At 42.9% G+C, this 15,469-nt stretch overlaps 1 protein-coding gene across 3 annotated transcripts in view; it reads right to left on the reverse strand.

Annotated features, from left to right (window-relative positions):
* FBXL7 (F-box and leucine rich repeat protein 7) overlaps positions 1–15,469 on the reverse strand; it is a 356,610-nt gene that overhangs the window by 238,569 nt on the left and 102,572 nt on the right. For all 3 annotated transcript variants that reach the window (XM_073569442.1, XM_073569441.1, XM_073569443.1), the window contains exon 2: positions 7,350–7,439. In XM_073569442.1, the coding sequence (XP_073425543.1) occupies positions 7,350–7,439 (90 nt within the window). The remainder of the gene's footprint in view (positions 1–7,349; positions 7,440–15,469) is intronic.

Here is a 15,469-nt window from a genome sequence, read left to right on the forward strand (position 1 = left end):
ATTGCGATAATGACCTTTGATGACGTCGCGGTCTCGCGACACCGTAGCGGTCTTGTGAGACCGCGACGTCATCAAAGGTCATTGCCGCAATGCATCTCTGGGAACTGGACCTGCCAGGATCATTGCGATGATCGGAAACGCTGCGCGTAACGCCGGAAGGTAAGAAAAACACGATTTTTTATTTTTTTAAATTATTTTTAACATTGCATCTCATTACTACTGATGCCGCGTAGGCAGCCTCAATAGTAAAAAGTCGGTCACACTCATCAAACACTATGTTTGACGAGTGTGACCAAACTGTCAATCAGTTTGCCAAGCGATGCTACAGATCGCTTGGAAAACGCTAGCATTCTGCAAGCTAATTACGCTTGCAAATCGCCAGTTTTTTCCGTGGGAAATAGGCGGAAATTAAAATGCGATTTGCTCGCATATTTCCCGCAGAATGGAATTCAGGAATTCCCGCGGAAATTTCCGCAGGAATTCTGCAACGTGTGCACATAGCCTCATAGAAAATAGTTAGAAATGCAGATTTTTCCGCGACATTAATGAGCATGCTGCGTTTTTTACCGCAATGCGTTTTTTTTGCAGAAAAAAAACGCATCAATATGCACAAAAAGTGCAGAATTCATTAAAATGAATGGGATGCTTCTTGTAAGCGTTTTTGCCGGTAAAAACGTGAAAAAAACGCTTACGTGTGCACACAACCTAACGGTCGGTTGTGATTAGTCTGTCAAAACGGGCCATTAAACAACCGCCCATCAACTTGTATGCAGCCGAATGGCAATTGCTAAATGACCCAAGCACGCCATCTGAATTTGGCAACCAAACCCTGTCATGGGGTGGACTGAACTCAGCAAGGTCAATACACATGCCAGGAATGTTTTCCTGGACGGAACTGTTATTTAAGGGGTTATGAAGGACTTTTATTATTTTTGTGCATCGGGTTAAGAACTAACAGGCAGGTAGTTCCCAACCGCTTGCCTGATCTGCACATGAACGATCTCTGCCGGATCAGCGGCGATTCCCCAGCTTGATTTCACCTCTCAGCAACAGAGCAGCTCTTCCTCTTCCAGGCTTCTGTGTCAATGGTGCATTACTGCAGACATCTTGCTGATTGACAGCCGGCTCCCGGCAGTTAAGCAGCAGCAAGCAGGCTGTCAATCAGCACGACATCGACAGAAATGCCCTGAAGAAAAGACGTTGCTCTATCGACATGACATCAGTGGAAGAAGGAGAATCGCCGACAAGAGCTGCCTGAGACCACTCTGAGCCAGCATAGATTGGTAGTTAGTAATTACCTGCCTGTTCACTCTAAACCCCATACACAAAATCATTAAGTTCTGGATAACCCCTTTATTTCCCGAGTATGTGCAAGTAGAGCGTGACTGATTCTAAGCCTTATTTCGATGTTTTTAGGACAACAGACATAAGATATTGAATGCACTATGACAAACAAATTTGGGGCAACATAAAAGCAGAAGAAAGGATCATAAGTCCTGCCGTAAATCAGCGTGCATTATACTGGTTATAAAGTGTGATCATTTATCTATGGCAGCTGCATCAATGTAGCGCTTAAGGTCTCACGTTACAGCAACGTTAGACGCAATTTACCGCGCTGTAAATACATCCGATGGTGACAACAACAATGCAGACACTTATTCACTATGTGGTTTTTTGGCTTGTTAGCAGAGGTATGGAGAAGGTCACTATAAAATGATTTCATCCCTTTCTATGCCAGCACAGCACTAACAGAGAAGGGAGGAGGGGATAGTACAGGGAAAAAAGCAATGGATAAATAACATTCTTGAGTTGTTTTAGAGTGAGGCTGGCTGGACGCCATTATGATTCAGCCAATGAGCATACATCTGGACCCATTCCACGCTGCTATTTCTCCAGATTCCTAAAGTATTAAGATGGGACAGAGTGTCTTACAATTCACTTTGTTCCTGTAAAAGATAGGAGGAAAACTCACTAGAAGAATGGATAGTTTATGATTGCCATGTCACTCCAGCGTAGCAGCCCTGGGTCACTACTTCTGTAATGGAAAGGGCTGGGCTGTGCCTTTTGTTACCAGAAAAGAAGAGCAAATGGAAAAAATTAAAGTTCATGCTTATCGTGGCTGGAATTTCCACAGGGAAGCAGGGTAGGGAGTTTGGGAGGATAGGGAGTTTGGGAGGATAGGGAGTACGGCAGGGTTGGGAGTACAGCAGCGTGGGGAGTACGGCAGGGTCAGGAGTACGCCAGGGTCAGAAGTACGGCAGGGTCGGGAGTACGGCAGAGTAGGGAGTATGGCAGAGTAGGGAGTACGGCAGGGTCAGGATTGCGCCACGGATTACGCCAGGGTCAGGAGTACGGAAGGGTCAGGAGTATGCCAGGGTCACAAGTACGGCAGGGTCAGAAGTACGGCAGGGTCGGGAGTACGACAGGGTCGGGAGTATGGCAGGGTCGGGAGTACGGCAGGGTCGGGAGTACGGCAGGGTCGGGAGTACGGCAGGGTCGGGAGTATGCCAGAGTTGGGAGTAAGACAGGGTCAGGAGTACGAAAGGGTCGGGATTACGCTAGGGTCGGGATTACGCTAGGGTCGGGAGTACGGCAGGGTCAGGAGTAAGACAGGGTCAGGAGTACAGAAGGTCGGGAGTACGGAAGGGTCGGTAGTACACCAGGGTCGGAAGTATGGCAGGGTTGGGAGTACAGCAGGGTCGGGAGTACGGCAGGGTCAGGAGTACGCCAGGGTCAGAAGTATGGCAGGGTCGGGAGTACGGCAGAGTAGGGAGTATGGCAGGGTCGGGAGTATGGAAGGGTCAGGATTGCGCCATGGATTACGCCAGGGTCAGGAGTACGGAAGGGTCAGGAGTATGGAAGGGTCAGGCGTACGGAAGGGTCAGGCGTATGCCAGTGTCGGAAGTACGGCAGGGTCAGGAGTATGGCAGGGTCAGTAGTATGGCAGGGTCGGAAGTACAGCAGGGTCGGAAGTATGGCAGGGTCGGGAGTATGCCAGAGTTGGGAGTAAGACAGGATCAGGAGTACGGAAGGGTCGGGATTACGCTAGGGTCGGGAGTACGGCAGGGTCAGGAGTAAGACAGAGTCAGGAGTACAGAAGGGTCGGGAGTACACCAGGGTCGGGAGTATGGCAGGGTTGGGAGTACGGCAGGGTAAGGAGTACGCCAGGGTCGGAAATACGGCAGGGTCAGGAGTATGGCAGGGTCAGGAGTACGGCAGGGTCAGGAGTAAGGGAGGGTCGGGAGTACGCCAGGGTCGACAGTACGCCAGGATCGGAAGTACGGGAGGGTCGGGAGTACGGGAGGGTCGGGAGTACGGGAGGGTCGGGAGTACGGGAGGGTCGGGAGTACGGCAGGGTCGGGAGTACGGCAGGGTTGGGATTATGCCAGAGTCAGGAGAATGCCAGAGTCAGGAGTACGGCAGGGTCGGAAGTACGGCAGGGTCAGGAGTACAGGACGGTTGGGATTATGCCAGGGTCGGAAGTACGGCAGGGTCAGAAGTAAGACAGGGTCGGGAGTATGGAAGGGTCAGGAATAAGGCAGGGTCGGGAGCACAGCAGGGTCGGAAGTACGTCAGGGTCCAGCCTTATGCACTTAAATTTTCAAGTGCAACTGCATTGCACAGTGACTGTAAACCTCCTGCTCGCTCTCCAGATCAGAGGCAGGTCATCATTCCATTGCTTATACTGTATACAATTATTAATACAATCAATATTATTTTCACTAGTTGCATAAATAACCTATCCACAAAACAAATTGACATAGGTGACCAGTGGCGGACATAACATTGGTGCAATCTGTGCAGTTGTACAGGGGCCTAAGAGGTAGGGAGGCCCATTTCTACCTCCAAAGCAGGTGGGATTGTGCATTATTATAAGCTACTAGACTGCAGAGGGCCCATATACTGTTCTTCCACAGGGCCACTCTTCTGTCTGCATCCATCCCTGCAGGAAACCTCCAGTTAGGTGACAGGTCCGTATATATTTGGACAGAGACAACATTTTTCTAATTTTGGTTCTAGACATTACCACAATGAATTTTAAACAAAATAATTCAGATGCAGTTGAAGTTCAGACTTTCAGCTTTCATTTGAGGGTATCCACATTAAAATTGGATGAAGGGTTTAGGAGTTTCAGCTCCTTAACATGTGCCACCCTGTTTTTAAAGGGACCAAAAGTAATTGGACAATTGACTCCAAGGCTATGTCATGGACAGGAGTGGGCAATCCCTTCATTATGTCATTCTCAATTAAGCCGATAAAAGGCCTGGAGTTGATTTGAGGTGTGGTGCTTGCATTTGGAAGGTTTTGCTGTGAAGGAAACATGCAGTCAAAGGAGCTCTCCATGCCGGTGAAACAAGCCATCCTTAAGCTGCAAAAACAGAAAAAACCCATCCGAGAAATTGCTACAACATTAGGAGTGGCAAAATCTACAGTTTGCTACATCCTGAGGAAGAAAGAAAGCACTGGTGAACTCATCAATGCAAAAAGACCTGGGTGCTCACGGAAGACAACAGTGGTGGATGATCGCAGAATAGTCTCCATGGTGAAGAGAAACCCCTTCACAACAGCCAACCAAGTGAACAACACTCTCCAGGAGGTAGGCGTATCAATATCCAAATCTACCATAAAGAGAAGACTGAATGAAAGTAAATACAGAGGGTTCACTGCACGGTGCAAGCCACTCATAAGCATCAAGAATCAAAAGGCTAGACTGGACTTTGCTAAGAAAACATCTAAAAAAGCCAGCACAACATTCTTTGGAGAGATGAAACCAAGGACAACCTCTACCAGAATGATGGAAAGAGAAAAGTATGGCAAAGGCGTGGTACAGCTCATGATCCAAAGCATACCACATCATCTGTAAAACATGGCGGAGGCAGTGTGATGGCTTGGGCATGCATGGCTGCCAGTGGCACTGAGTCACTAGTGTTTATTGATGATGTGACACAGGACAGAAGCAGCCGAATTCTGAGGTATTCAGAGCCATACTGTGTGCTCAGATCCAGCCAAATGCAGCCAAACTGATTGATCGTCGTTTCATACTACAGATGGACAATGACCCAAAACATAAAGCCAAAGCAACCCAGGGGTTTATTAAAGCAAAGAAGTGGAATATTCTTGAATGGCCAAGTCAGTCACCTGATCTCAACCCAACTGAGCAAGCATTTCACTTGTTAAAGACTAAACTTCAGACAGAAAGGCCCACAAACAAACAGAAACTGAAAACCACCGCAGTGAAGGCCTGGCAGAGCATCAAAAAGGAGGAAACACAGCATCTGGTGATGTCCATAAGTTCAAGACTTCAGGCAGTCATTGCCAACAAAGCGTTTTCAACCAAGTACTAGAAGTGAACATTTTATTTACAATTTAATCTGTTCAATTACTTTTGGTCCCTTTAAAAACAGGGTGGCACATGTTAAGGAGCTGAAACTCCTAAACCCTTCATCCAATCTTAATGTGGATACCCTCAAATGAAAGCTGAAAGTCTGAACTTCAACTGCATCTGAATTGTTTTGTTTAAAATTCATTGTGGTAATGTCTAGTACACAATTAGAAAAATGTTGTCTCTGTCCAAATATATTTGGACCTAACTGTAGGTTTCCTCATCACAATTAAAAACCATCACCCAGCAATGGCCTTGATGCCCCTCAATTCAGAAGAAATTGCACAGTACCCAGATTAAAACACTAATACTCCAAGGATTTCCTTTGTGTGATAAGGACCCAAGTCTTTCCTCATCTGCAAATTAGTGGTGAGGAGGAACTAAGTGGAGTGGGGAGTCGTGCACTAAACTCTATGGGAGAGGCATTGTAAGCTCATTTGAACTTCACTATCAACCAAACTGTCTGGCCTACTCTTTGTGTTGATTTTTGTCAATTAGTTTCATGCCTAAAGACTAAACCGTGGTTTTAATTTTTGATTCCTAAATTAATTTTACCTGAAAATAAGATACTTTGTTATATATCTTATCAGAGAAATCGGCTTCTTTTCTCCCTCTGAACTGATCCTTCATTCTTAAAGTTTCAATTTATGAATAATGTCTGTCTTCAGTGAATACAGATTTTCCCATTAGGGATCGCTCACACTAGCTTATACATCGGTACAGTGCTACCCAATGTTTCATATGATAGCACTCGGACCAATGTTATTCCATGGGGCACTGCTGATCAGTTGCACAAATCAGATCGCACTCACCCATTCAAGTCTATGGCTACTTGGAAAACACCAAACTGCATTAGGATGGCATTTGAGTACAGTCCAATTTCCGCGGACTCACACCATGGAGAAATTTTGTTCTCCATCTTCTCCACACCTGTGATACGATTCTCTCATCCAAGAGAATCGGCTCACACTATGCTGACACTCGGCTCAAACTCTGATCAAAGTTTGATCTGAGTGTCATATACATAATTGATCCGATTCTGTCTCGTGAGAGAATATACGCTTGTGTTACCCCGGCCTTACTGAGATAGGACTTACTATGGAGAACTGTAACCAACATTTCCAGAGAACTTGCAGCAGAATGTCTGTGTCTACCTCTAGCTCCTCGCTCTATCGAAGTTTTAAAAGCACTATCTGCTATCTTCTATCCCTGTTATGGGAGAATCTGCCGTCACAAAATACATATTTTATCCATGAGTCGAGATAAAAGGATCAGTCCAGAAGGAGAAAGAAGCAGATTTCTCAGATAGGTGTACTATTGATTTACTGAACAAAAATTAAAACAATGGATACTTTTTTAAGTGTTCAATTATGTACCGGTAATTGTTTTTTAAATATCATCATATACAACCAGCACACGGTAGTTCAGCACCATATCACCTTATTAGATATGTGCCATGTTGGAGAATACAGGGCGGAGTAGTAACAAAGAAAAGACAGTTTACACACTGAGCTGCTCGCACAAGGGACACATGTCCTTAGTGTCATAAAAAGTGACAGTCAGTAATAGCATTCAACCAGAATTACCTGTACACTTGTGCCACGACACTGAGCTTCCACCATAGCAGCGCCCACATCGTAGCTACTGCTACATCAGTGCCCACACAACAGGCGCCAACCATACACCACAAGGCTCTCATGGTCTCTACAGGACCTCACATTGGGGCCCCCATTCCGCAGCCATAACAGCAATGCTGAATGCTCCTCAGAAGGGAAAACAATGCATATTAATAAACCGTCAGACTATAATGTGTAATTCTCTCCTAATAAAATCCCGTATTTAGATAAGTGCTTTAGACATCTATCTTTATGAATACAATAGGGACACACTGCCAATATCCTGTAGACAGCGAGACTTGACTCCCAGAGTTGGCAGCAGTAGATAATTATGAGGACCAGATGTGTACCTTCACTAGTAGCCACATTCTTGAGGGCTTTGGTCGGCGTGTGATCTGTGCTTGAACTCACGTCGGATGAGATGCTTGAGCTGCCTTTGCCTAAAACAAAGAATAAATAAGAATCAATGCACAAACATAAAATATAAGGTATTTGCGATGCAGTTCTTTCACATTAAATCATGTTCAACACAGTATAATCCAGTTTACTGTAACCAGTAAGTATGAGTGATGATGGGGTATTCCAAGAGACAGCAGCACTGCTAATTAAATGAAACACATAGTACTTTCCCTAAGTTCCAGCGCTACGTCCAATCTGCTCCGCATCATGGGACGTCTGCAGCTAATCACTGGCCTCAGCGTTACCCAGTCCCAGCCCAGGGATTGGATGCCAACATCACATGGGGTGCACACGGGCGGGGACATCTGCAGCCAAGGTAAACAGTATATCGGCAGGGAGCAGCGGTGGCGCAGAGCTAGAATAGAGGGGAGCGTTACTTCATTGTTTTAGCAAGGCAGCTGTTTTGGTGCAGAGTGGTACAGAATTTGGACAAACTATTTAAAGTGTGACCATCATTTTAATTTTTATTTCATAAATCAGTAGAACACATGAAAATAAGGAGATTTGTAACATATCTTATCAGAGAAAGATTCATATTTCATCTCCTGAATTGATCTTTATCTCACGTATTGAATAAAATCTGTATTCAGTGAAGGAAGATTTCCGCATTACTGAGATAGGCCACAACAGCTGGGGTATTTCAATTCTATGGAAAGAGGATGGGGAGGAGAAACTAGAAGCAGACACGGACATTCTGCTACGGAGGAGAAACTAGAAGCAGACACAGACATTCTGCTACGGTGGAGAAACTAGAAGCAGACACAGACATTCTACCGCGGAGGAAAAACTAGAAGTAGACACAAACATTCTGCTACGGAGGAGAAACTAGAAGCAGACACAGACATTCTACTGCGGAGGAAAAACTAGAAGCAAACACAGACATTCTTCTACGGAGGAAAAACTAGGAGCAGACACAGACATTCTGCTGCGGAGGAAATACTAGAAGCAGACACAGACATTCTGCTACGGAGGAGAAACTAGAAGCAGACACAGGCATTCTACTGCGGAGGAAAAACTAGAAGCAGACACAGACATTCTGCTACGGAGGAGAAACTAGAAGCAGACACAGACATTCTGCTACGGAGGAGAAACTAGAAGCAGACACAGACATTCTGCTACGGTGGAGAAACTAGAAGCAGACACAGACATTCTACCGCGGAGGAAAATCTAGAAGTAGACACAAACATTCTGCTACGGAGGAGAAACTAGAAGCAGACACAGACATTCTACTGCGGAGGAAAAACTAGAAGCAGACACAGACATTCTGCTACGGAGGAGAAACTAGAAGCAGACACAGGCATTCTACTGCGGAGGAAAAACTAGAAGCAGACACAGACATTCTACCGCGGAGGAAAAACTAGAAGCAGACACAGACATTCTGCTACGGAGGAAAAACTAGAAGCAGACACAGACATTCTACCGCGGAGGAAAAACTAGAAGCAGACACAGACATTCTGCTACGGAGGAGAAACTAGAAGCAGACACAGACATTCTGCTGCGGAGGAAATACTAGAAGCAGACACAGACATTCTGCTACGGAGGAAAAACTAGAAGCAGACACAGACATTCTGCTGCGGAGGAGAAACTAGAAGTATACACAGACATTCTACTGCGGAGGAAAAACTAGAAGCAAACACAGACATTCTGCTACGGTGGAAAAACTAGAAGCAGACACAGACATTCTGCTGCGGAGGAGAAACTAGAAGTATACACAGACATTCTACTGCGGAGGAAAAACTAGAAGCAAACACAGACATTCTGCTACGGAGGAAAAACTAGAAGCAGACACAGACATTCTGCTGCGGAGGAGAAACTAGAAGTATACACAGACATTCTACTGCAGAGGAAAAACTAGAAGCAAACACAGACATTCTGCTACGGAGGAAAAACTAGAAGCAGACACAGACATTCTGCTACGGAGGAAAAACTAGAAGCAGACACAGACATTCTACCGCGGAGGAAAAACTAGAAGCAGACACAGACATTCTGCTACGGAGGAGAAACTAGAAGCAGACACAGACATTCTGCTGTGGAGGAAAAACTAGAAGCAGACACAGACATTCTGCTACGGAGGAGAAACTAGAAGCAGACACAGACATTCTGCTGTGGAGGAAATACTAGAAGCAGACACAGACATTCTGCTGCTGCGGAGAAACTAGAAGTATACACAGACATTCTACTGCGGAGGAAAAACTAGAAGCAAACACAGACATTCTGCTACGGAGGAAAAACTAGAAGCAGACACAGACATTCTGCTGCGGAGGAGAAACTAGAAGTATACACAGACATTCTACTGCGGAGGAAAAACTAGAAGCAAACACAGACATTCTGCTGCGGAGGAAAAACTAGAAGCAGACACAGACATTCTGCTACGGAGGAGAAACTAGAAGCAGACACAGACATTCTACTGCGAAGGAAAAACTGGAAGCAGACACAGACATTCTGCTACGGAGGGAAAACTAGAAGCAGACACAGACATTCTGCTGCGGAGGAGAAACTAGAAGTATACACAGACATTCTACTGCGGAGGAAAAACTAGAAGCAGACACAGACATTCTACTGCGGAGGAAAAACTAGAAGCAGACACAGACATTCTGCTACGGAGGAAAAACTAGAAGCAGACACAGACATTCTGTTGCGGAGGAGAAACTATAAGTATACACAGACATTCTACTGCGGAGGAAAAACTAGAAGCAGACACAGACATTCTGCTGTGGAGGAGAAACTAGAAGCAGACACAGACATTCTGCTGCGGAGGAGAAACTAGAAGCAGACACAAACATTCTTCTGCAAGTTCTCCTGAAACTCCACTTAGGGCTCACTCACAGTGACATATAACACGGGAAAGTGCTATACGATGTTTTATCAGATAGCACTCAGGCCAATGTTATACTATAGGGCTGGGCATATCTGCCATTTTTTTCTACAGACTGAAACAGGCTGTGGAACAAAATCGCAGCATGCTGCGAGTGGCTCCGGAATTTGATTCACGCACACCCAGAGACTTGAGCATTCGACTGCATCAGATATCATCGGATCACAGTAAGCTGACACTTTAATCAAACTCTGACAAGAGTTTGAGCCAAGTGAAATTTACATAATCACTTTGTTCTCTTAACCCTTTTATGACCTATGACATATAGGTACATCATAGGTCGCCTCTCCCTCTTTGATGCAGACTCTGGAGCTGAGCCCTCACCTTTTGCGGCACATGACAGCTGATTTCATCAGCTGACATGTGACCCAAGCAGCCACCCGTGGAATCACAATCCACCTGCAGCTGTTAACATGTTAAATGCCACTCTCAATCTCCGACAGCATTATTTAACTTGGTCGCGTCGGAAGCACATCTCTAATCCTGCCCGTCTGCGCCTTTGTTACATGATCGCAGGGCGACAATGGGTTGGCATGATAACCCGGGGTCTGCAGAAGACTTCTGTGGTTGTCATTGCCAAACTGCTATGAGCGTCACCCTTTGGGCAGAGCTTATAGCAGATGAGCATTTCTGCTACTCATAGCAGGGCCGAAGCCCTGCTATGTATAGCACAAGCGATCAAAAGATCTCAGCTTCATGTCTTCTAAGGAGACTATTAAAGCATGTAAAAAGTAAAAAAAAAGTTTGTAAAAATATGGAAAAATTTAAAAAATATAAAAGTTCAAATCATCCTTCTTTTACCCCATTCAAAGTAAAACAATGAAAAAAAAACACATATATGGATTTGCTGTTTTCAGAATCACCCGACTTATCAATATCTAAAAAGAATTATTCTGATCGGTAAACAGCATGACGAGAAAAAATATAAAAACGCCAAAATTACTCTTTTTTTGTCTCCGCAAAATTGCAATAAAATGCAATAACAGGCGATCAAAACATTGTATCTATGCCAAAATCAATAAAAATTCCAGCACAGCGCACAAAAAATAGGCCCTCACCCAGCCCCAAATCCCGAAAAAGACATATGTTATGGGTCTCGGAAAATGGCGCCTTTTTTTTTTATACAAACGTTGGATTTTTTAAAAATAACTAAAACAAATAAAAAAGAACCTATACATGTTTGTTATCTACAAATTCGGAATGACCTAGAGAATCATAATGGCAGGTCAGTTTTACCATAGAGTGAACATGGTAAAAAAAAAAAATAATAAAATTGTGGAATTGCACTTTTTTTTGCAATTTCACCGCACTTGGATTTTGTTTTCCTGTTTTCCAATACACTATATGGTAAAACTAATGGTATTGTTCAAAAGTACAACTCATCCAGCAAAAAAACAAGCCCTCCCATGGCCACATTGACTGAAAAATAAAAAAGTTATGGCTCTGGGAAGAAGGGGAGCGAAAAACAAAAACGCCAAAAAGGAAAAATCCAATGTGGTAAAGGGGTTAAAAGAGAGAAACGTCACTTGTGTGACTGTAGCATTACAGTAAAGGAGAATTGAGAATTTTGAGAATGAATGATCAGTCCAAGTAGATTTCTTTGCTAATATACATTACAAAATTACATTTCACATGTACTATTTATTAACGGAAAAAAAAGAAAGAAAAACCAGTTACTCTAAGTATCTGCTGCTGGGGCATTTGAGAAGCACAATGCCTGAAATGAATAGGAATCCACTGGAGGTACATTGCCGGTTAAACCTACTGCGCCTACAACATCACTCCTTTTCAACAACCATGCTGGCAACTTAATAGGTGCTTTTATAAGTCACGCAAACACATGAATTGATCTGCAGTCATCTCTACAAGTACAGGGTTTTGTGTGGGGGAGGTATGTTATTGTATAGTAATTGATCTAATGTATAGCAGCTGTCACTAAAGTACAAATATATAAAAGCTGAGAATATATTAACATACACATACTAAATCAGACAATATAACCATATAGTCACTGTCAGGATAGTGGGCAGCCATGTGTAAGACCACTTATTACCAATGAGACAATAGGCGTGACCCTATTTGGCCTTAGAATAATATAAAGGGACTCTCCCCTAATGGAGACCTCTTCATATTTAGTTCCAGTCTGCTACACAAAATAAAAAAAGCATACATACATCCCTTTTTATTTTGTGCAACGGACTGTACCCATTATGAAGGAATTCTCCAGTAGCGGACAGCCCCTTTAAAACGTAGCGAACAAGACTGCAGCAACTCCTGTCCAACTTTACTGCACAACTTTTCTGCAGAGAAGAATAACATTCAACTTCAGTCTCATAAAGGGTTAAAGGGATTGTCTGAACGTCTACAGCTAAGACCAATGAAAGAAGTAGAAAAGAAAGCAGCTGGCATGAGATTGCAAATATGGGAACCCCAACGAGCAGTCACGTGATGAGCGCTGGGAGTGTAGAATGCACGGAATCCTAACAGTGAGCTAATTACACACTGTTAGGATTCCACTTGTTATTATTTCTCCCATATTCTATATCTGTGCTTGAACAACATTAGATAATACTGCAAAAATATTTTTAAGGAATGGATTTCCAGGGTGGAGTTTTCTTGTGTTTTAGGATTGACCATGTATGTGTATCTAAAAAGGTCACCAGGCACCTTAGCCTTGAATAACTCGGCTGAGAAAAGCAAAGTGATACAAAAATAATAATATTTAAGAGTTTATGTTCATATCTACTGTAAGCTGGTTATTTTACAGTAATATCCAAAGCCACAATCACAGGTGAGAATTAATTTGATTAGTTTTGCAATTATGCCATACTTCAAAAATATATATGCCCTACTATGTATATTTGTGATGTCAATTACTAACCTATAAATTGACATACCGTATAAATTTCAAATATATATTAAATTGCATATGTCATGTTATTAGGCAAATCTAGGCTACATCTGATATTAACAACTAACTAAAAGGTTTTACACTGTGGATACTACCAAATGATGTACTTAGCAGCACGCACTTTTTGCATCATCACAATAATCAAATGCTATTCACTTTTCCCTTTGCTTACTGTCATTGGAGGCCATTCTTATTTTCTGCTTACTGCTATACATTTTCAGTTGGGTTGGATGTTTCATTAACCCTGCTTCAGGGGCATGCTGTTAGCCAGTGATTACAGGACTTCTGTAGGACTCTATTACCACTATTGTTTGAGACCTTTAATTACCAGTATACTGTATAGTATTTTTAGTATCCAGTAATAGCTTTTCAAATTGCCACTGCCATTTCAACAAACATTGCAGAAATGAATAGTAAAAGTGAATAGCAGCAATTTTGCTATTTATCTCATAGAGAAAAGGGTACTTTTATTCACTTATGAGCCACTTCTCTGTCTCCACCTCCATAATTAATCATTCATTCTGAGACACTGCAAATATCCATCTTAAGATAAGACATACATGTTCACCTTCTGAAACAAGAGAGGCATATACATATAGTTGTTACTTTCTAGTAAGTTTTCTATCTCTTTTCAGAGATGGATTCATAGCTACACTGCTCAGTACTGCTGTTTAATATTCTCCACACTTCAGATGATTTTCAGCTTGTGCTAAGAGTTCAGTTCTTCGTGTCTCCTGCACGGGAGACACCATTACTATTCCACACCAGAGACAACTGGCAGTTAAAATGCCTAATGAAGGAAAACTAATAGAAAAGATGCCATATATAAGTGAAATAAAAAGTGCGCCATTCCTCACATACACAAACAACTTATTCTGAATAGACACCTAAAACAATATATATGCTTTAACATTAAGAGTAAATCTAAAATGAAAAAAACATTATATTCGTAGTCTTACATCCCAATGTTTGTTAAGATTTAAGGGAGCTGTGGTTAACAATTATTATACAAAACTCTCCCAAATAGCATTTGTTGGGCTGCACAACATGTATGACCTCTGGCAAACATTGTAGATACAAGATAAACTACAGACTAAGCAATGGTGACTACTAAAGCAAACTGTCAAACTGTAAATGCTTATCTCCTGGTGAGTGTACGGTCAGAGAGTCTGTTTATTAAGGAGTCATATATTCCAAGGTTCAATGGCCCATTTAGTTAGTTAATGATGCAACTGAAATGGCCATGTGTGGGACATAAATCTAGGGAACACCAATGTGTTGAGTAAAAATTACTTAAATTCCTTTGAGTAGACCGCACAGGCATCATGCCACAAATATGTCTGTATCTCTTGAAGGTTGTGATTTCATTTCAGAATTTCACAGCATCATAAGCATGAAGAAATTGCCATGGTTGGTACCAATGTTCCAAATCTTTTCTTTAATTTGTTGACCTGAAATTCAGCTTTGCATAGTTTTTCCCAGTGAATTCTTTTAAGCTTTAATATACACATAAAGTGAATATTCATGTGCTGAAGATACAAGTCGCAGAATGGAGAAGGTACCACATTTTATAGATCACGTACTGTAGGTTCTAATATGTTCCTACTGAGTTTAAGAACTTTTCGTTCGAAACGCGTACAGTGTCTCCTCAACCTTCCCTCCAGTTTTCCGGTCGGGTATATGCATTTTTTGTATTTTGTATACCTATTTTATGGATATCTAAATAAAATATTTTGGATTTTACCCTTTTGAGCTGGACAGTCTTTCCATATTTTGTCTACTGCCTGACAGAGCTGTGGCCTGTGCTTGAAAGCAACATGGAAGTACAAAGGGTGAGCTGAACACTTTTTTTTCACCTCCAATATGTAATGCCAGGGGAAGAAGAACAGTGAACAGTAGTAGTCAGATAGGCCATGGTTGGGGCCGGTGGAGTTCACTAAAATTGGTATTCAGGCACATTAGGGCAGGCAGAATGCTAGGAGTGAGAACAAGATAGAAATTGGGTTGGTAATAGGATTGTCAACTCCGATGCACACCTCAGCACAAACAGAAATCTCAAGAACATAGTGATTGATAGGGGAAGAATCACATAAAAAGTCAGGGCACATGTGCCCAATAGGCAACACCAGAGGTCCCAGAAGGAAGTTGGTAGGACTGGACATATGACCAGACATGGAGAGCAGGAAATAGGAGCCTGACTACACACAGCGGACACAGCAGTGATC

The sequence above is a fragment of the Dendrobates tinctorius genome, unplaced genomic scaffold, assembly GCF_039654945.1.
Source record: "Dendrobates tinctorius isolate UK_male_01 unplaced genomic scaffold, ASM3965494v1 ptg000025l, whole genome shotgun sequence".
In the NCBI taxonomy this organism is placed as follows: domain Eukaryota; kingdom Metazoa; phylum Chordata; class Amphibia; order Anura; family Dendrobatidae; genus Dendrobates; species Dendrobates tinctorius.